This window comes from Varanus komodoensis, unplaced genomic scaffold, assembly GCF_004798865.1.
Source record: "Varanus komodoensis strain SLA01 unplaced genomic scaffold, ASM479886v1 scaffold56, whole genome shotgun sequence".
Classification (NCBI taxonomy): Eukaryota; Metazoa; Chordata; class Lepidosauria; order Squamata; family Varanidae; genus Varanus; species Varanus komodoensis.
The window spans coordinates 990,689-1,013,210 of NW_025336169.1; the positions used below are offsets into that span (position 1 = coordinate 990,689).

At 45.3% G+C, this 22,522-nt stretch overlaps 1 protein-coding gene across 3 annotated transcripts in view; it reads left to right on the forward strand.

Moving 5' to 3' along the window:
- Positions 1-22,522, forward strand: part of MED13L (mediator complex subunit 13L) — a 198,360-nt gene that overhangs the window by 158,727 nt on the left and 17,111 nt on the right. For 2 of the 3 annotated variants that reach the window (XM_044448867.1, XM_044448868.1), the window contains exons 18-25: positions 2,842-3,021; positions 3,949-4,172; positions 6,475-6,667; positions 13,879-14,326; positions 14,867-15,086; positions 16,859-17,047; positions 18,692-18,915; positions 19,507-19,649. In XM_044448867.1, the coding sequence (XP_044304802.1) occupies positions 2,842-3,021; positions 3,949-4,172; positions 6,475-6,667; positions 13,879-14,326; positions 14,867-15,086; positions 16,859-17,047; positions 18,692-18,915; positions 19,507-19,649 (1,821 nt within the window). The remainder of the gene's footprint in view (positions 1-2,841; positions 3,022-3,948; positions 4,173-6,474; positions 6,668-13,878; positions 14,327-14,866; positions 15,087-16,858; positions 17,048-18,691; positions 18,916-19,506; positions 19,650-22,522) is intronic. The other variant, XM_044448869.1, reaches the window with a different exon arrangement.

Sequence of the window (22,522 nt, forward strand, 5' to 3'; positions counted from 1 at the left end):
TCACTGGTCCAGAAGGACAAAAACGCTCTGACTCAGTGCATGTTTTCTAAAAGATGACTAACATTGGACTGTCATTGTAGGCCTAATCCTGGACAGTATTTTACACAGTGTAAGTGTCAGTGCTATAGAGCAGAACATTGTCTGGCAAAATTTCGAGTGCTTTATTTTTCTGTAGAAAATTTGTCAGTTCATAAATTCGTACAAATGTATTAACAATGAATAGATACCAGTTGCAAAGGTTAAGCGAGTAAGAATTTTGAAGTCATAAATCAGTGGTTGTCAGCACATCACGCACAATATTTTGCTTGCTGTATAGCAGTTCAATACATTCATTTCCCCTTAAATTTAATCAATATAAGAGAAGTGGACGCTACTGTCTTTTTATTTTCCAGGCAGTCTAATAAATTGTCTACATAATATAGCATTTGCATCACATTAAGTAGGCTTCAATTTTCCCCTCAAATATTTCAGGTCAAAATTCGTGTTAGCGTTGGTTTTCACTAATAAGAATAAAAGAAACACTCCCTAGAGAAGCCGTGTCCGGTGTGTCATCTTCAAGATGTCTGGGACTTCAACACCCATCTGCCTTATCCAGCATGGCTAATATACAAGAATGTTGCGATCGTTGCCCAAAATCTCTAGAGGCTCTCAGTTTGGCGAAAGCTGCTCTGGAGCATCCGGAATTTCCCCAGCAAAAACACAAAATCATCCATTGCATGTTGACCTTAATTTTCTTAGGAACCTTTTCCAGCTTAACTTTTCCAGAAACTTACATTACAGGAAAATGTTCAAAATTTGGAACAGGGAAGTGCACACACACACTAGAGCAGAAAAACGACCGCGAAGAAACACATCTAGCTAATCTAACTGGTATCAAGGAGCGTCTTCCTGTCTGATCCATGTCCTTCCATGAGTGGTCCAGTTCAGCAGCTCTCTTTCTCTCCTCTAGAACAGGAGCAGGGGAGCAGGCAAACCCCACCCAATCCGGCCCCTTTGGTTTTCCCGAAGGCAGTGCTTCCTTCCTTTGCCACCGCCCCTTGGCATTTTCCCAGCTGTTGTGCAGATTTCCCCTAGCCTAATGGGTATACTGCTTCCTCTAAGGCTTAATGACCAGCAGTGAGAACTTGAAGCCTGTCCCATGTGGGGGCAATTCAGTGGCATCCCTTTTATTGCTGATCCCACTCACCACTGGAAAGGTGGGCCTGAAAACTTTTCTGAAATGCAGTGCAGCCTTCTGTCTGGAAGAGGGTCTCCTGCTCTGCTCTGGAACATCGATCCTCTTTCTCCTCTGCTTATCTGCCTTTGACATTTTCCTTCTAAAATATTTTTCTCTGTCCCCTGCTCCGGCTCGGGGATTTCTTGTTGACTTGTTTACATCTGCCAAGGAAGTTTCTGCTTCCTGAGTTAAAATGTGTTTCTCTCTTCCTTGACTTTCAACTGAATTTTATAACTTCCTGTTTGCTGATCTAACTCTGATCACCATATTCTAACTGAATGTTTGCCCTTGAGATTTCTGGGCTGAAACTAACTAGCATACACACAAAAAGATTAACCTCATAATACCCTAAAGTAAATTAAATGCCAGTCTCAAAAGACACTTCTGTTCCATCAAACATGCATTATCTAATTGGAACCTTTACAGCAATCCTGCCAGTATTACTTTTCTTTGGTGTTTTGGATATTGGGAGTAGCATCAGCCTCAGAGACAGAGGCAGAGACAGAGAGTTCATTGCAGAAATGATATTTGAACCAGAGACGTCTTGGGCCCTATTTCCATCTCTTAGCCTTTACGCTCCACCTGTTGGGTGGGCTAAACTTGCTTCAGAGTCTTGAATCCTCCGTACAAAGTACAAATGTGTTATGAGAAAGTAGCTTCTCTGTCATATATATAAACACAATATCTTTTTAACCCAGGATGCTGAAAGATTTTTTTTTGTAACCTAGCCAAGCATTTATGTTGTGTTAAGATTAAAGGCTGTGTTAGCCATGCTTATAACAGGGGTGCGTACCTGTTACCTTTCAAGGGTGGTTGGACTCAAATTCCGATCATCCTTGAACAATGGCCATGCTGCCTTCAGATGATGGGAATTGGAGTGCAGTAAGATGTGGGGAGCTTCATTTTTCCGCCCTTTATTTAGAGACACACTGACTTATAAGGTTAATCTGGGCATTTGAGGTAAATGTAAGGTCATTCATCCATGGCCAAGTCTTTCTATCACCAAGTTTTTATGACCCAGACATGATATTCGGGCTGTCTGGAATATTCTGTAAAAGACATTATCATGCAAAGTCTGGAGGACTAGCTACATTAGCCCGTTGAAGCAAAAACAACAAAGAGCTCTTTGGCACTGTAAAGACTAAAACACTATTCTGACCTAAGCAGACGCTGCCTCCTTCATTGGAGGCATGTGCTAAAATGTTCAGCATCCGCGGAAGCTTATGCCAGAATACCTTTGTATGTCTTCAAGGTGCCACAAGAGTCTTGGTTTCTGGTTTGTTTGTTTTAACCAAGCAAAATATTCTTAAGATCAGAATGTAAGCACCATAAGTTTTGAACAAAGTAAAGGAACTGAACCGTTAGAGAGAGAGAGAGAGAGAGAGAGAGAGAGAGAGAGAGAGAGAGAGAACACAAACAATACAATTCCCTTTGCGGGGATTTTGGAAAAGCAAGTTTCCCTTTCCATTAATGTTACTGATTGATAATTAGGTCAACTCGATCGAAAGATGTATATCCTTTTCCTGTGCCAGTACTGATGCTCGATTAATGCTGGATATGTGTATCGCCTAAACCCCGCTGTGTGTGTGACTCGGTCCTGACGCCGGTTGTGCTGTCGCTTTCAGTTCTGGACAGCACCATGCTTCCCTCCCGGGACGTTGTCCGCATGCTGCTCTCTCTGCAGCCCTTCCTACAGGACGCCATCCAGAAGAAGCGGACTGGCAGGACCTGGGAGAACATCCAGCACGTTCAAGGACCCCTTACCTGGCAGCAGTTCCACAAAATGGCAGGCCGGGGAACCTACGGTAGAGTAAAGACTGCCGGCTGGTAGTCCTGATGCAGCTTTGCCTCGCGCTGGCGCAGGAGGTTTCTCTTTGCAGGTGCAAAAGGGGTCGTAGCGATGATAGGTGTGGGACAGAGACATCGCCTTCATCTTGTGCAGTATTTATTTATTTAAAGTTTTTCTATGCTGTCCCATTACTAAAAGTCTCTGGATGCCTTACAGAGGACAAGAGAGAGAGAGAGAGAGAGAGAGAGAGAGAGAGAGAGAGAGAGAAGAAATCCGAAAAATCAAGAACAAAAACCATAACAACAGCAACAACACACTGCATCCAACAAATAATGATAAAAACAAGGATAAAACCAATTAGTTGTTAAAATACCGGGAAAATAGAAAGGGCTTCACCTGACTCCAAAAAGAGTAGAGCAGGGGTGCCAGGAGAACCTCCCTGGGGATGGTACATAGATAGACTAGACGTGCACATGGTGCGCATGTCATGAGTGGAGCCAGCTGGAGCCGGGGGTCAGACTAGATGGTCCGGGAGGCCCCTTCTGACTCGCTCTGTTTCTGTGTATTCCACAGTCTGGGTGCCACTGCTGAAAAGGTAACTACCCTCCACATTTCCTTCATAGAGGGTTCCTGGAGAAGGAGCTCTGCCTCCGATCTCAAGGGGTGGGCCGGCACTGAAGGCACTGTCCAGCTGTGGAAGCAGCTGCTTTTTCACAGCAACAAGTGGGGATTTCCCTGGCATCCCGAAAGGCTGTTTTTTGCCTTTGCGTGCTTGCAGCGAAGAGAAGGGGGAGTGGAGAAGAGAGAGGACATGTGTAAATCGGTGGGGAGGTGGCTGGTGGAGCACTAGGGGTAGAGAGAAGAGTTCGGCTTCTTTGAAAGAATCCCCCAATTTTACAGCTCTTCACGGTCAGAGTCCTCTAACTCTCCTTCCTCCCTGCAGGCTCAGAGGAGTCCCCCGAGCCGCTTCCGATCCCCACTCTGCTGGTTGGTTATGACAAGGACTTCTTGACAATCTCTCCGTTCTCCTTACCGTTCTGGGAGAGGCTGCTGCTAGATCCATACGGGGGCCATCGGGACGTGGCCTATATTGTGGTGTGTCCAGAAAACGAGGCCTTACTCGATGGAGCCAAAACTTTCTTCAGGGACTTGAGCGCCGTATACGAGGTTGGTGAGCAGAGGAATTGCCCGAATTTGGATCAGCCTCCCCCCTGCTCCCATTATCTTGTCATCAGCAAGAATTCTGGCATTTTTTCCCATTTCTGTCCTAGTGAGCTCAGCATCTACGCCTTTAGTGGAATATATAGATAGTACCATTTGGGAGGAGTTAAGGGGATGCAGGCTTTAAAATGGCAAGCCTTCCTATAGAAAAACTGGATGTGTTTGTGCACTCCCGAAGGCTGATTCCTGTCTTTATGTGGCACCAGAGGGAGGTCACTGGGTGAAACCAGTAGGTAATGTCTGGTTGCTCCAGTTTTACCTCTGAGGCTCGGTAGCTAAAATCCCTGAAGGATCTGTTAGCCGGACCCAGTTATCTTGCAGGGAAAGTTGGTGCTACGGAGCTGTGAGTCCAGCTCCCCTAGAGCTTTCGCAGCCCTTTTGCATGCACGTGGGCCTTAATGATCTCAAGGCTCTTGATGTGGAAGCAACCAAAGATGCAGCATGAAATCTAAAAGGTTTCGCCGAACTCTCAGCAGAAGACTTGGTCGTAACAGAAAATGGCTTGCAAACTTAAATTCGTGCCATGCCTGGCCAAAGGAAGGGTCCCCAGATGTATTCATGCATTTATTTATTTAAAGCTTTTGTATGCCATCCCTTATGCCTTGGTATCTCAGGACGGCTCACAATCCATAAAACTGAGATACAATAAAATCACATATAAAATAAATTCAGTAAAAAAATACATAAAAGACAAAATCAGAGTGGCTGTTCAAAATGATTAAAATACTAATTTTTAAAATAGTGATTAAATAAAAGGGTTTTGATCTGGCACCAAAAAGAATATAAACTCAGTGCCGGGCGCACCTCTCTGGGGAGCGCATTCCAAATTTAGAATAATAGGGCAAGGAAAGCTGGAGTGAAGTCATACAGCCGTGTAGGTGGAGTTCTTAGAAGTGAGGGCTCATTCCAAGGCCTGCAAAATTTCTCTGATTCAACATGCTGCATTCTTGACACTTGATGACTTCCTGGAACTGAACCCATGAAATCATCTCGGCAGCCTCACAGTTCAGATACGTGGTCCCCTAGCTGCTACTTTTGGGAGGGAACGGCACTGCTCAGGGTAAAGGGAAAGCTCTCGGTGAGATTTGCCCACACAAGAATCAGCGGGACTTTGGGACCGTCAGGGAAAGGTGACTTTTTCTTTCAGATCGTTCCACCTTTAAAAGCCAAGGGCTCAAAAATAGGCACTGATTTTAATGAGTCAATGCTGATTAATCACTTTTAAGTGGAAATTCCTATTGGAAAAGTTTATTTATTTAAATAAAGTTTAAATAAAGTTTATTTATTTAAACCTTGGTATGCCATCCTCCATGCAAGGCAAGGCATCTCGGGACGGCTCACAATCAATACATTAGAACAATCAATAAAATCACATACATTAAAACAATCCAAGCGGTAAAAGCAGTAAAACGGGACTGTTACATTAATACTAGTTTTTAAAATACCAGTTAAATAAAAAGGTTTTGACCTGGCGCTGAAAAGAGTACAAGTTAGCTTTGGTTTTTTCTTTAGCTATGCATGTTCATATGTACTTTGAGTGAGAAGTGCAGGTTTAGTTCCATAAGTGGCTTGTCAGCTCATGTTTGTGCATTACCTGAAATGCGAAACTCAGGAATGAGCTTGGCACTCAAATCTTGCAAATGTTCACCTGCGCAGGGCTTTGAAAACTCAGCAGAGTGAGGCGATATACACATTTTCCAATAGGTTGCATCATTCATTCTAGGCCTGGGTGGCACTGCCAGTCCTTTTTCTTTTGTGTTCTTCTCGAAGGCCTCCGTTATTCTGGGGACAGCAGTAGTATTTTAATTATCCACTAGGAAGCAGTAATGCTTAAGCAACAGAGAAGCTGGGTAGCAGAAACATAAACTCAGCCAAAGTTCCCACAATTGCAGATACTGTAGGGGGAAAGTCGCTGATGTAATTTGCTTGTTATTGCAACCATTGTGACAGCCAGGGTCTCATTGAAAGAAAAGCAAAGAAGCACACAGGCAATTAAGTCTCACTGAAATAAGAAGCTGGGTTTCCCCTTTAAGAAATAAGAAGCTGATGTAACCACTAAATTGTCCTTTAGGGTCTCTGCCTCATTATGAGCCAATTGTAACAGGTGAGAGCTGGATTTGAGTTTGCTTTTTCAGTTTACTTATTGAAAAATCTTTTTTTTACTGGATTTTGGATGCCTAGATTCATATTTCTTTGACACGTGAATTTGTTATATTACTGCAGTCAGTTTTTCTCCTTATGCTCCTAGATGTGTCGGCTTGGCCAACATAAACCAATCTGTAAAGTGTTGCATGATGGAATCATGCAAGTGGGAAAGACTGTGGCCCAGAAGCTGACAGATGAACATGTGAGCGACTCCGTCAACCCACCCTGGGGCAATGAAGATTGTGACAATCATTCCAGGCTCAAACTTTATGCGCAAGTCTGTCGTCACCACCTAGGTAAGCAAGGAGAACGGGGGTTGCGAAGGACCTGGTTTTAGTAGACCTGGTGGGTCTCCTTAACTTGCAAACCAAATTGCCGGGTGTTCTCCCTCTAGAGGACTCGGGGACTCAGCCAGGTTGAGGAGCCTGGATACAGATATATCTTGTTCTTCCAGCCAACTGGACTCTGCTTTGCTGCTCACACTTTATTCTTTTTGGGTTGAACATTGGGGTGAATACAAAAACACAGGTATGTGCTGATGAGTTGGCCTCATGAATCGGTTTGGCTGCAGGGCTTGGTATCTGATCAAAAAGTTACGCTGTCCAGTTTGAGCTGTCGTATTTCAGGAACGTATACAGAGAAGAAAGAGCATTTATGTTTCGTTTCCAGGATCATTTGCTGGTGTTTCTGCCAGACATCTTTGTACGTTGTATTCTGGGACACTGGAATAATTTCATTAATCAGATTTCAGTTTGCTGCATTCTTCCCAGCCAGCCTCCTTGTACTTCATTTACATATTAATTGACAGCTTCAGAGCTTGAGACTATATATGTTTAATTGGAATGATGTCATCATTCTTGAACAAACCAGGAAAGGAAAAGGCATAAACATTTGCTGTTGGTTTCAGAAAACAACTATGTTGAGGTTGCTTTTCATTAGTGATTCCAAAGTAATTTACAATAATACAAAACTACTTTTAAATGTAGCACATACAGAATCAGTGTAGAGCAGATGAGAGGTAGCACCAATATGTAAAATGCCCAAACAAATAATTTTTTAGCTTAGTTTGACTAAAAGACAACTGTGATGGAGCCAAGTGGGAAGAGGCATTCTGTTGAAAAGCGCTCTCTCTCTCTCTCTCTCTCTTTCACACACACACACACACACACACACACACAGAGAGAGAGAGAGAGAGAGAGCGCGCGCACGCAATAAGGGAGTTTTCTGGGGTAAGAAGTGTAGAATACATGGAAATAATTTAAAGTTCAATAATACAGTATTCGTGGGGGTTGCATTCCTAGAGCACCTGCAAATTGTGAAAAGCCGCGAATTCTGAATGTGGTAAAGGTTCATTGCCAGAAGCCTTAGAACAGGGGTCCTCAAACTTTTTGGGGGGCCAGTTGAAAGGTGCTGGGGATGGGTGCGGGTTGCCAAGGCAGTGCGGGCGGGGGTTGCAGGCCAGGCCGGTGGGGGGGCAGGCACACGTGGTGAGGCAGGGGCAGGGGCGTTTGTGCGCAGAGATCATTTTCTCCGAGCGAGTCCAAACTGATTTTCTTGCGGGCAAGGAGATCGGTTTGGACTAACTCGGAGAAAATGATCTCCTTGCGAGCAAGCCACCACACAGCGAGGAAAATTTCACGAAAGACTGAGGCCGCGAACGCTGAACTGTGTCTTCACGGGGGGATACTGTAATGTTAGTTCCCTGACCAGTTGATACTGAAAGGGTTATAGACAGATTCCTTGCTGAGTTAAGAAGGGGCTGTAACCTGATGGGCCCAGCTTAAGTTCCTACGACGTGACCTTGCCTTTGGCATTGGGAAGTACCGAACCGGCAGAAACATCTGGATAGAAAGAATTCACCTTGCTTCATATTAATGAGAAAGATCTCACACATGCCACTTACTCTATGGAAAAACAGGGAAAGGCCAAGTAAGGAACGTACATCACCAACAGTTTTGGGCTAGCAGAGGTTATCCGCTAAAAGCAGTCCCACCATTATGTTCCCTTCAGTTTTATAGTTTCTACACTTAAACATGATCCTTGATGTGCCTGTTTAGTGTATTTTGATTGGCCACTGTATGCTTACTCTCACCTCCTCATAATTTTTTTGTCTCCCATGGTTTGTTATTACTTCTGCAGTGCTATAGAAATTTTCCAACTTGTTCTCTTGTGGTTTCGACTTGTCTGGGGCATGAACTTTATTGAGCAAGAAATTTTCTCGTAATGTTCTCTTTCCGAGCTGCCTGCCAGGAAGAGCTCAAAAGAAAAACTTTGGTTCAGACAGTCCCGGTGCCTCATATGCTCCTTGCCTACGTTATTTCCCTTAAAGGAGCAGCTGGAGCAAGGCATCCGTAGATGGCTTTAAAGGCAGGTTAGTGTGGGAGTAGGAGCTTCTGATGCAAGACTGCATTCTTCTGTGACCCTCTGCTCTGGCATGTAACACTTGTAGGGAAGTGTAAATGGCCTTGTTTAAGGCTGAAGTGGGCCTAATTAGCAGTACTTTCTCTCCGAGTATAGAAATTGCACTCTCCTGCTTAATGGATTACTTTAAAATTAAAAAAATAAAATTAAGGTGACTGTAACATGTATGAGCTTCTGAGTATCCCAAGGACAAAACAGAGAAGTGATTAAACATAGGAACTTGTCTTTAAGAGAAACAGGACGTAAATCTAGCCAGCATGAAGGCAAAATATAAGTGCAGCTTTAAACACTGTAGCATCAGGTCTATATTTAGCAGTTGCATTTATTTTTGTGGTGAAAAAATTTGTTTTTTTAAAACTTGAGTGGTTTTTACTTCATCGTTGGAGCAGACTCAGGCCATGTGCTGCCCCTGAGAATGCACCTGCCTTAGTGAGTTCTTTTCCCTCCTTCTCTCTTCCTCCCCGCTCATATGCACCAATAAATAGCCCCGTAGGGTAATCAGGTGGGATGGTGAGAGTAGGAGGCAGGGTCTGGGCCCGCCAGGTGCAGCTGTGCCCTGGATTGTGGCGTTGGGAACCTCGGCTCTCTGACCTGTGCAGGAATACGCCTCCTCCACCTGGTGGGGAGCACCATTCAAGCCCAGAAGCAGGCAGCTTTGCACTGAGCGCTATCCTGAAGCTTGGATCAGCCGGGGAGGCATCTGTGTGTCTATGCCCATGTGGTGTGGTGGTAAGAGTGTTGGCCCAGGGACCTGGGAGCTCCAGGTTCAAGTCCCTGCCTGCCCATGAAGCTGACCGGGTGACCTTGGGCCAGTTGCTCACTCTCAGCCTCACCTACTGCACAGGGTTGCCCTTATGAAGATAAAAATGGGGCTAAGAGAGGAAAACATGGAGTATAAATACAATGTAATATCATTATCATCACCATCACTGCCATCATCAACTGTTTTGGCATTTTCTTTTAAATACCCAAGAAGCTTTTCTTCTAATATTCATTTACTCACCCATTTAAATGATTACTTCAGCTTCAGGAATCATCTTACCAGCAGCTTCCTCTCTGACGGGGTCAACAAGCCCTTCATGGCACCAACTTTGCCAAAGAGCGCAATCCTGTGCAAGTTGAGACAGAAAAAAATGCTACCGCACTCACACGGCTGGCCATGAAGGACACTTTTCTGCCCAAGCCTGCCCAGGAATGTGCCTGAAGACATCAGGAGAGGCTGTATCTGGGGAACTAGTGGGTTGTTAACCTGAGTTTAGAGCAGAACAGGAGGAATCTGTCACCCTGCTGGAATTCAGCCAAAAGGTTAAATGACTCCCACAGAGTAGCAGATCTCTAAAACGGTGGATGAGAGGTTTGCGACTGAGCTACCTACCTTGATCAAGTGAAATTGCAGTTCTCATCTGCCTACATTCTCAGTTGGACTGGAGGTCATGAAATTGCCATTTTGGCTGAAATCTGTATGTGAGAAGCCTCAGAGCATCGGTGTTGAGCTTCTTCCAGCTCAGCATACAGTTTTGGAGAAGTTGTTGGAGAATGCATTCCAATAGTGAGACCAAAATATCAGAAATGCCCGCATATTTTAGCTTACAGCTCCTAATGCCCATAAATAACTCTTAGAGATACATTTTAGGCTTTAAAAATTGGGGGCAGGGAGCATACACAAAAGCCAAATAATTGATAGTTGAAGAATAGGGTTATACTTAGGGTTGGAACCCTGGGTCCAAGAATCAACATGCTCACTTCATTGAATATCTTGGCAATCAAAATTTTAACTGGGCTTTTATTCAGAATATTCAAAGATTGCCTGGATCAGAGGCACTGTATGTGTTGATCAATGGTTCTGAAACCTGCAGAAGAAAGAAGACTTTTGATGATAATTATCAATAAAACATAACATTCTGGGAGTGACCAGAATGATGAAAAATATTTCCTAGGCAGTCAGAAAACTTAAGAATTTTTTTTCCACAATTTCCCTGCTAAAATACTTGAAAATAAGGAGTGCTTATCACTTTTTGACAGAAATTCCAAACAGAACCTTTTGATTGGATATCTCCTGGTGCTAAGATTGTGATTGTGGTCACCCAGAACAAATCCACCCATATTATTATTCCATAAAAAGAGACAAAAATTATTGGCCCTACTCAAGAAATCTTGGGAAATGGGGTGAATGGGGACACTGAAATCTCAGGATCCCGAAAATAACCTTGTGGTGTGAACCACGGTCCACCAAAGAAAGAAGCGGGGAAGGAAAATCTTCAGTAGCAAATTTAACAATTATTCATGTATATCTACATATAAGTGATCCTGGAACCTGATTACTGGAAAAAGAAGCCTTAATACTAGAGCGAAAAGTTAAAAATGGGATAAACTTCAATTAAGATAAGAGTTTTTCCCCCTAGCTGAGTTCATAAAAGCTTCAGATTCTGTACTCTGTATTTGTATTCTTTTGCATTCTGTATAGCTGTTATTCTTGGGTGGTCTGGAGCAGCATCTTCATACTCCCATGTTAAAGCCCTTGAGAACCAGTGTTTGAAATGGCACCCATTCTGCTTGATGCTTGTTCCACCTGGCTGGACCAGTAAGGGCTGGTTTAGCCTTACTGTTTTCAGCTTTGTGCTAGAACGGCTTCGGGGAAATAATAGACACAAGAGATGGAGCACTACTATAACAAGGACGGAAATTCATTGAGTTTCATACAGTGTACATTTAATATTGTATGGCTGACTTTAAAATAACAACATTTCATGTCAGGGGCCCCATAAAAAGGTCCAGTGGAACCCATTGAAATCAGCTTGGATTGAAAAAGGTTATATTGCTTCAGGCATCTCAAAAGCTAGAGGGGTGGCAATTTTAGTAGCAAAACACTTTGAAATAGATATGACAGATATTCTGCCAGGTACCAGAGGCAAGCATGTATTTGTGAACAGGTCAGTTGGAAAACAACAAATCATTGTAGGTTTCATATATAGCCCAAGTACTATAATTTTGAAGAACAGAAGAGGTATCTTGCACTTTGACTGAATTTAAGGGTGGGAAAATTATTTAAGTTGGGGTGGAATCTATATTATTTGTTTATGATTCTACCCCATTGCTCTGAAGTCAATGAAGACAGACAAATTCACAATATGAAAAATAATCTTAACTCTATAAATGAACTTAATTTGGATAGGAAGGGTGCAAAATTAAAGTTTAATAATAATGAATCATCCATAGAAAATTACAGATGCATTTTAAGCAATGCAAAACCTATACAAGGATTGGCTATATCATTTTATAGGTCTATACCCCTGTCCATACAATAGGCACAACTGGACAATCAACCATTCTGGATCAAGCTCCACTTTGATAATGATTCATTTGGTTGGGAAATGCACATATAATCCAATAGTACAGCTTAGGGAAATAAATCTTTGTAGATTTAAAGATCTATTTATAGCAGTTCTGTTTTCAGGAAGACCATATTCCCAAATTCAGGCCTGCAAATTAACTAGATTTATCAAGAATATGTTCCATTGGGTACCAGCTACATCAAATCTCTCATTTTGACTCCTATAATTTGAGCACAGGTAATCAGTTCAAATAGTTAATACTCAACTCAGATCATATCCCATGGCATGTCCCATTTTAACTTCCAAAATCTGTAAAATTCTGACAGTGGATTCAGTGGGAAGTCAAACTTGATTTTTAAAAAAAATGGCAAGAGGATCATAACAAAATAACTAAACCTAACAGCTGAAGGAAAATCTGGCATGAAAAAACTTTCCAGACAGCTTTGGCAAGAGCTAGGGAGAATGCTTTAGATGGTAGAGGATCCCACCTGTGTTAAGCTGAATCCATCACACCTTAAGTCCAAATGTTGGAGGCACTGGGTGGTTATTGGCCTATTCCAGCACATGTGGCAGTAGTGTGAAGTGGGTGGCAGGAGAATTTAAGTTTTTCGGTGAATGTGGTTTCCTTAAAAACTCTCATATTCAGCCAGTCCCTAAGTTCTATCATTATTTTCAGCATCAAATGAAAATCTGCTGCATAAAGAAGCAAGACATACGTGTTCTTAGCGGCATATCAGATAGTAAAAAAAGGCAGGGCGGGCAAGCAAGAAAGTGACTATACAACTGTGGTCTTATTACTTATGGGACTGCTGAAAAAAACCAACACTTCCCAAATGAGGGAGGATGGATAACAACAGAACTCAGACTCTCCATCATGAATTGGTTTGTTTAGCTGACTTCATCACCAGCCATGGAAATAATAGGAGCCTGTCCGTGACACGGGACGTATTAGCAAAGACACGTTTGGCAGTCAGTTGCAATAAGTTAATTTGATTGCATACTTTAATTTAATCAAATGCTGTCCTATGCTATCTCAGTTATCAATTGCAGAGAATTCTCTTGGGTCCACTGAGAGAGCAAGAGAGAGAGAGAGAGAGACAGACAGAGATACTAGTTTTTTAAATTTTGATATATCCAAAGTTCAGTCTTTTTAAAGCTTTGTGCAGGAAAGGGAGTAGAGTAACTCCCAGTGTTGAGCTAGTTCATGGGGCCACTTTGACTTCCTCTTGCTGCTGCAGCTGTTCTGGGAAAGGGTACCAGGAGGTCTTGGTCCACGAACAAATGAATGGGGCCAGAGAGTCCTGCTCCCTGAGGACCTGGGAGATTTCTAATTTGATATACAGAGTCTGGAAGTAAAAACATATCAATTAAATTTGTCAGTGGAGCAAACAGCAAGGCACTTCCTGGAACGCTTTCCTGGCACCCACAACGTGAACTGGCAGCAACGAGTCAGGACCGTGTTTTCTCCTTTCCTCCCACTCGTTGCATTGCAGGAAACCTGTCGAGACACTTGTTTCTCATTCATTAAAGTTCGTAGAATGGAAATGCTCTGTTTGTCTGCCCGCCGCATTGTTGGAAGCCTTCACTGGCCTTCCCCAGCCAGGTGCCCTCCAGCTGTCAGCACGGCACAGACAAAAGCTGCATCTGGAGAACACCTGGCTGGGAAAGCCTAGGCTAGACGATTGAGTGCGCCTTGCTGCCAAGCCTTCCTCCTCAGCTTGTCCTGACCTACCTGCCTCCGTGTGTTCTTTCAGCACCTTACTTAGCTACTTTGCAACTTGATAGCAGCCTCCTGATGCCACCTAAACACCAGACTCCACCGCCGTCATCCAGCCAGGAACCAACCGTAACTGGCAGTGGGGCATCGGTTCCCCCCAGTTCGGCCTGCCTTGCAGCCCCTGCACCCCCCGCCGCTGGCAGCTCCTTCACTTCCACGCCCAGCAGTGGCACCACGGGGCTTTCCTCGGGCAACAGCTCAGCCTCCGGATCCACAGCACCGCAGCTGCCCTCCTCCTCCTCCTCTGTAGCCAGTATTAACCAGACAAGCACTACCTCCTCTTCCGGGTTCAGCGGTGGCCTGCCTCAAGGTCAGAACCCAGTTCCTGGGGCAAATTCCACGGAGAGACCTCAAGGAAACGCCGTCTCGGGAGGAGATGCGGAGACGGGACAGAGCTCATCTCAACCACAGGAAGGGCAGGAGAGGTAAGACCAGCGGATGGGTGTCATGTCACCGTAGTGGGTTTTAGCTTTGTGCACGAGAGCCAACCTTCTACTGATAATCTCAGCAGGGTGGGCAAAAGGTCTGCTAGAGGATCCCTGGGTAACTTGGCTGCTGACTCCCGATGGTCTTGAAAATAGCTAAAAGCTCCCCGCTCAGCTGAGTCACCAAAAAAGGATGCCTGTGGGAAAGGAGGGGTGGATTTCTGGATAGAAGGACCTTTAAGCATGGTTCTGGTTCTGGTCACATGCTTAAGCCCATCGATTTCGGCATGTGCACATATTTTCGTCTGCTGGGGCACATGGTCTGTGTTTTTTGAAGGCTATGGTGTAGATTAAACCCTTAACATTAAACGTGGTGCTTTTATCATTTGCTGTAGGAAATGCCTCCTGAGCTAAACCCTTTTCCTTTGGAGCATTTCTCCTTTCTCTCTTGCCACCATGCCAGTCCTCGTCATGCTTCCCCCCCCCCCCCCCCCGTTGCACCTCTTCCTCAAAGCTAGCACCTAATGTGTGTTTCCATAGTTCTGCAGAGAAGGAAAGGATAGGAATTCCCACTGAACCGGAGTCTGCAGACAGCCATTCCTACCCTCCAGCTGTCGTCATTTATATGGTGGATCCCTTCACCTACACTTCAGAGGAAGAATCTGCCTCTGCCAACTTCTGGCTCTTGAGTTTGATGCGATGCTACACAGAGATGCTTAGCAACATCCCTGAAAACATGAGGAGTTCGTTCATTCTCCAGGTAACCTCCCCAGAGTTCCAGAAAGGTAGACGTGCTTTGACTTCAGCTGACTGGAAGAAGAGTGTGCATTACTAGAGACTGGCATTTTTTTCAGCCAAGCAATGGTCTTACCAGCTTTGGATGTATCTTGTTTATCTAGGCACCTGTAATATGGTTTTCAAGCACATGGCATGTTGCCAGAGGAAGTCCAAGCAGCAGGTACAAGATGGGGCAGAGCATGTTCTCTTCTGTGGCCTTTTTCCAGGGAGCAGAAACTGTACAAAATGTTAAGAGTAATGTGACCTTTATAGGCTTATTGTGCCTGTCAAATGGAAGTTAAATTTATGTGGTACAGAGTAAACATGCATACCAGTCAACCTGCTTCACACCCACACAGCAATCATGCACAAACCGTTCGAATGATGATCTTGAGCTAATCCCATCTCTTTTTCAAACTAGCTGCACTGGCAAAACTTCACATATTTCTGCTGTCGCTGTGCAAAAGATGAGGTGCAACAGGCACCAGAATAAATAGACATAAAGATGGTGCTGACTAACAGACCTACATTTTTAAATCAATTATGATTCTGTTGTACCCAACAGCTCTGCTGTGCTTACAGATAGTTCAAGATGTGTTCCATAAAGATAATTGCCCTCGGTGAAGCACAGATGAGACTTTAAGGCCGAAACCTTTGTCTGGAGTATTTTGCTATAGATTAGGGATTGCATGATGGAAAGTTTTCCCATGTAGATGGTGGGAAAGCTTCCATCCCCTAAAAAGTCAAAATGTTAGAGTCTAGGCTAGGACCTTTCTCATTGGCACCCAAAGTTCTGTACTGAAGGTTTTATTTCATTTGTATGAAATGCCATTCCAGCATATTGAATCCCTTACTGAGAGCATCCCAGATACAGGATTCTTAGTGTTTCTGTATAGAGCTATAGTCTCTCTTAGGGGAACTTATTCATTTAAAACATTTGTATTCTTTCCTATTGTGCCACAGCACCTCTGGGTGGCTTACAATTACAAGATAAAAACACAACAAAAAACTAACATAGTAAAAATGAATTAACTTTAAAATACCAGCAGAAAATACAAAACAGAGGTCTTATGGTATTCGTTATTAAAATATTTTTAAAGGGATTCAGAGTTTCTCCTGCAGGCTGTGCAGTTGTGACTGTGTCAAACACACTGTTGAAAATTGTTTCTGGCTGACTAACTGAGGGCAGAACAGGCGTATTGACAGTAGATTAAATCTTGATCACTGCAATTATGTGAAAGGCACACTTGTGGGAACTTCCCCGAGGTTGCTGCAGCCTGTGCGAATGGCAACTCTGCCTTGTGTTAAAGGAGCAGTATAAATGTGGAATCATTTGCCAGATGACTGCAGGCCCAGGTGGGCTGCAAAGCTTGCCCTCCACGTTCCAGCGGAGCAAAGCTCAGGCAACCAAGGTTAAATTTGGATGCCAGGAAGCACTTCCTGACAGTTAGGACCCCGAGGGTGTGGAACGGGCTTCCATGGAGGTGGTTGCAGTCCCATCGGTGTGGGTGTTCAAGGATAGGCTGGATGTGCACATGGTGGGCATGTCATGAGCGGAGCCGGGGGTCAGTCTTGATGGCCCAGGGGACCCCTTCTGACTTGCTCTGTTTCTATGTTTCTAACTCCAGTCTAGCGACACCTTCTGGAGTAGTGCATCCCCCTTACCTGTGCTTTACCTGTGTTTGATGGATGTGGTCCTAAGCATCAGCCTCTAATCCTTCCTATGGGCTTCCTTGTTTCTCTGCCGCACTCTAGATTGTGCCTTGCCAATACATGCTGCAGACCATGAAAGATGAGCAGGTCTTTTATATTCAGCACTTGAAGTCCCTGGCATTTTCGGTCTACTGCCAGTGCAGACGCCCTCTGCCCACACAGATCCACATTAAGTCTCTGACTGGCTTTGGGCCAGCGGCCAGCATAGAGACGACTCTCAAGAACCCGGAGGTGAGTGCTTTGGCCCCGAGACGTCTGCGCGCTTGTGTTCCACAGCCTCCCACTGAACTCAGAATAGCTTGTGCTCAGTCAGAGTACCAAAGCGCTGTCTTGTGCTTAAGTTGCCCCAGGGAGAGAAGACCAAGAAGGAAACCCAAACCAGCAATGGAGTTCGAGGCTACCAAAGCTGTTTCCATATATGAAATGGGTTAACTATGCAGTTGGATTCGTGGACATCAGTGGGAGGCAGTTTTCCCACCTAAATTTTAGAAGTGGCGGCCGAGAAAGCAATTTGTTCCTTTTCATTGAATACCCCAAGATTTCTCTCTTGCACTGAGGCAAATACACAGGAGAGATTTGCCTATTCCACCCTCTCAACACCCTTCCAGCTTCAGGATCGGATAGCAGATTTTGCCTGGGCAGGAACTCTGGGGCAGTCGGGTGGGGTAGGGGTGGGGGAGAGAAAGGAAAAGCTTCCCTCCCAGTTAACAGTGTTGTCACAATATCGTATTTGAGCTGCCACTTGAAATAGCATCCTATTTTTCTCCAGACAAAAAATAGTTCTGATAGCTGTATATGCCGTTCCAGTTTAAGAGGTAGCATGTCTGCTGGCATTGGAACTTGGGCTGGAGGCTGTGGGGGTTTTGCGGGCAGCTGGTTTGCCCATGTGTGAATGGATTTCAGGCCCAAATGGTCCCTTGGTCTGGACCAGCAGGCCTTTTATGTCCTTAAGACCAGTCAGAACCCAAGCCCGGGCAGGGCAGGGCAGGGCAGGGCAGACTGGCCCAATAGGCATAATTATGAAATCTAGAAACATCACTAATTTTCAGTGTGAGCTCCCCCAGCATTAACACCTTCATATTCTCCCGTGTGTTCTCCTTGTATAAACTTTTAAGCTGCCTTGTGAACCAGAACGGGTATGGCATTGCTTGGAAACTCAGTATTCCATGTATTAGCTTTGGAAAGCGGGAAGTTGAGTGCATACTGAAGTGGGTTTGAGTGTACAAGGGCAAGTGAGTCCAGAGCTTGTGCCAAGAATCATGGTTTTTGGTTTTGCGGATAGTTGTACTGAGAGTTGCTGAAATTCATGTGTTAAGAAAACATTGGGCTATATCGTGGCCCAGTTTAGCCAACATGGTCACACTCCGATAAGCCATGGTTTTGTCAGACCAAGAACGAGCACTGTGCTTGTGCGCACCGTCCTCCTCCTCTGTGAAACCAAGGTGTTGTTGCATCTGACCTGAGAAACCATGGGTTAAGTTCTGGTTCAGGGACTAGTTAGAGCTGAAGCATCCGTTTCCTGGTTCAGACTGATTAAGGAACTGTGGTTTAAGATATCACAGGATATTTGTGTTGGGGCTGAAGGGAGAAGAGGGGAGGCGGCCCATGGGGCACAGGGCTTGTCCTTGGTCCAGAAACTAAGGCGTGGGCTTGTGTTGAGCGTTCTGTATGAAATGGCGACTGCACTCCGATTCTGAGATGTTTGCAACTCGAGTGCTCGAGGTTTGGACGAATCTACCGTTTGCACACACGGCCTGCTTCCCATTGAATGGCTTGCTTCGAGCTGGGAGAGGCTGCCACTGTGACTTATGTGATATTTGCACCTGGTGCAAGACGTCTTCTTTTATATCTATGTGCAATGACCTCTCTTTATAGCGGCCCAGCCCCATTCAGCTGTACTCCCCTCCATTTATCCTGGCACCCATCAAAGACAAACAAACAGAGCTGGGGGAGACCTTTGGAGAAGCCAGCCAGAAGTACAATGTGCTTTTTGTTGGGTATTGTTTGTCCCATGACCAGCGTTGGCTCCTGGCCTCCTGCACCGACCTGCATGGCGAGCTGCTGGAAACCTGCATTGTCAACATTGATTTGCCAAACAGGTAGGGCGGCAAAAGAGGCTTCTGCGTTTACTGGTGGCAAAGCATGGGCTTTGCATGTGGCGGGCTCCGGGGTCAGTCCTAGGCTTTCCTGCCGAAAGGACTGGCGGGTTGCAGCTGCTGCTTTTCCCGCTGCGCTGGAGGGCTGCTTCCATTCAGGAGGCGCAGTTTTGAGCTCAAGGGGCCAGTGGACGGACGCGGTTTAACACAGCTTCATATGTTCACCCGGCGGTGCTCACCAGGTTCTCGTTCAGTTGCTTGTCTAACGAGAAAGAGCCAAATAACCATCCGTGTGAATGTGTACTACTGCTTTGCATCCTGGTTCTTAGACAATGGGCCAGAGATGTTCTGGAAACTTCATGGGATTAAATGTTAAATAAGCTATTTCTACAGCAGGCTCCAACTTGGCACTTGGATGAGGATAATAGTAATTAAAACAGCACCTGACTAGCACTTCAGACTTTCCACACCTTGTTTAAAACGGTCCTATAAAGGTAGATCAGCCTCCTTATTGACTTAGGGCAGGGCTAGGCAAGGCCGTGTCCAAGGAAACCAAGATGCAAGAATATTCTTTGTCCTTTCTCTTTTCCATAGATCAAGGAGATGCAAGGTATCCGCTCGTAAAATTGGCTTGCAGAAGCTGTGGGAATGGTGTATTGGGATTGTCCAGATGACATCACTTCCGTGGAGAGTTGTGATCGGACGCCTTGGGCGACTTGGCCATGGGGAACTGAAAGGTATGGAGGCCACGTGGCCTTTCGGGTGGCTGAGCACAGTGTGGAAGCGCTGGCTCAGGAGAGCAGGTCAATGTCGCTGCGGCATTACTTGAAAGGGGGCAGCCCCCTTGAGCACGGCTGCAGCTCTCCACATTTTAATGCGCTAGTGGGATTCTTGAAAACAGAAAGCACGCTCTGCTGCTTCTTCCATATGGGAGTGTGGATGCCGAACCGTAGGCCTGGAGGTCCAGGCTTGACCTTCCCCAGACGACCACACCTGCGTCCCTTGATCATGGCTCAGTTTGGGATTCCCTGCTTTTGTATAGGTGTTTCTTCCCCTGTCCAAATGGCTGAAATGCCTTTTCTTGGGATTAGTTACCAGCAAGAGGAGCTTGAGAGCATGATATTCTGTTTTGTTTTTTATATCTCTGCTTTTGATTGCACCCACCACTGAAAAGCAGAGTCTGAGAGCTTTTCTAACGTTGCATCCGGCCTTGGCTCCCACCCCTGCTCAGTTTGCCATTCTGCATTTGTTAGTATTCTTCAGTAACTGCTGGATCCTAAAAAAATCATGTTCATTAAGAAAAAGGTGGTATGGATTTGCAAGTAATTTAGCTTAAGATGGATACATAAATGGTCAAGAAAAAATCATAAGAGACTCACGAGTGAGGAGCGCTACTTAATACGGGGAGTTAGACGCCGTTGGACAAGGCTGTGTTGCGGCGCGATTCTGTTGGTGCTAGTCCTCATGGGGACTGGTGAATGCGTAGCCCATGGCCGGGAATGTGTCAGGTCGAGGTTGCAGCTGTACCTTGCGACTGGATCCACAGCGTCTTTCATGCCTCTGCCCAGCTGGAATTCCTGATGTAGCACAAATGACAAGCTTCCAGTAGACCATCCATTCCAACAGTACCGCTCCGTGATCCGAGTGAAGGCACTTGATCTCACACTCCAGGGTGGCTGTTCTCTGGAACTGCCTGTGGAGAATACCCATCGGTGGTTGGATTGTGTGGACCACCAGCAGCAGATGTCTCGCCTTGCGGCACTTGCAGAAATCCCCTCATCTCATGGACCGCACTGCTGCTAAACCGTCAGGTTCTGGTTTCCTGAAACTATGAAATGGATTTTTCTCTGTTCTCAAAAGCCCATTCACCATTCCGATATGGACATTGCAGCTTGCCTGGGACTGTTCTGAGTCTTCATTTCATGACTTTCCTCATTCCTTTTTGTGCTGTTCTTAAGGAATGTCAGGAATCCAGGAAGGTCTAAATAGAAAACACGTCTATTTTTAATTTTGTCTGCCTGTCTCATGATGAAGTTTGGTGAACGAACTTCCTAGCAGCGGATGGTACGGGGAAGGGAGCATGTACACTGGATCCTCTTCTGCACCCCTGTGTATCCATCACTTTTGCCTCACTGTTCCTCTAAGCAATGTTCTGCTTATTGTTAGTCTCTTCTGAGAACACCTCTGTCAGCCTCTAAAGCAACAGAAATTCATGCAAGTGTTCCACCACTGAGCCCTGTGTGGTCTCAGGCATACGGTGTCTCTGTCCACTCAGTCTGTGCTATTTTCTCTGTTCACCTGTAGCTGCACACATTTCTCCATGTTTCTGGACGAGAACTTTTTGTTTTTCTCTGCTTTCATCTGTGCTCAAGCCTTGTCACACCAAACAAGCAGGAGAAGCAAAAAAGAGAACAGAGACATTCTGAATTTCCAAGTGTACATTTTTCCTTTGTCATGTGCAGGCTGTTTGGAGCATCAGCGCAAGTCAGTCTAGTTCCTTCTGTAGAGTTATAGCTTGTCAGATAAAGTCACCTGGGGAAGAGTTTGCTGAAGTGCTTCTACAGCGTTCACTCTTTGTACTTCTGATGCCAGACTCTTCTATTGTGTTGCTGTCCTGGAAAGGAAGAGAAACTTGACTTTGGGATGCCTGTGCAATCAGTGAGATCCTTCTTCTGCAGTGTGCTCCCAGTCCCGCAAAGCAAAAACAAAGTGTAAGGCTGTAGTCCTGTGCGCACTGGCATGAGAGTAAATGAACAAAGCAGAAATTACTTACAAACAAGGACAGTAAACTCCTGGAGGCAAACTTCTGAAAGAGTCCAGCAAGCATCCCTTGGTGCTCACAGAATGTTGCGCCAGCTGATTGTTGAAGGGAGCAAAAGGAGAGGAAGCCACGGTGGAGGGAGGACGATGGAGCGTGCAGTTTTGCAGAAGCGCATGCCCGGTTTCTTGCCATGCTGAGCAGACACATTCCATACTGCAACAATTTATTACAGGGCAGCAGAAACCATTTCAGGTCTGCTGAAACAAGCGGTCAAGTCACTTTACAGAGATCGGGGCTGCAAAGAGATAGTTTACCTCTGATCACCACCACTGTCTGTCTGATGATCACCGACCAGCACCAAACCGGATCTCTTTGAACCTCAGCACTGCAAACCCCTTTCTTGAGCTGTCTGAACATCCCAGAGCAAAGCCCAGCATTGGTGTCTGATCCCCACAACACACCCTGCTCTCCTCCGAGCTCACATTTATGCAACTACAACAACTCCTCTGCAGAGCAATACAGACATCAGTTTAAATCCCTAGTAAGCAGCAGCTCATAGCACTGGAAGGCAAAGGCACATGGCCTTCGAGATCGTATCTACACAACAGATTATAAACAAGGGCAGCCCACAAGGAAAAGCAGGTGCCAGAGTGAGCTGGCAGCTGCTTTCCAACTGATTCCTGTCGTCCAGGAGTAACAGCAGTGAGAAGCACACGCTTTTCTCTCTCGTTCTTTCTGCTGAGAAAGTCGGGAGTAGTTCCTCAAGAGTAAGAGGCTTAGATGCAGATGCTGCTTCCATGTTTTCGCTGCTCTGCATGGGGGTGGGCATGATCCCCCCTCCCTTATGTT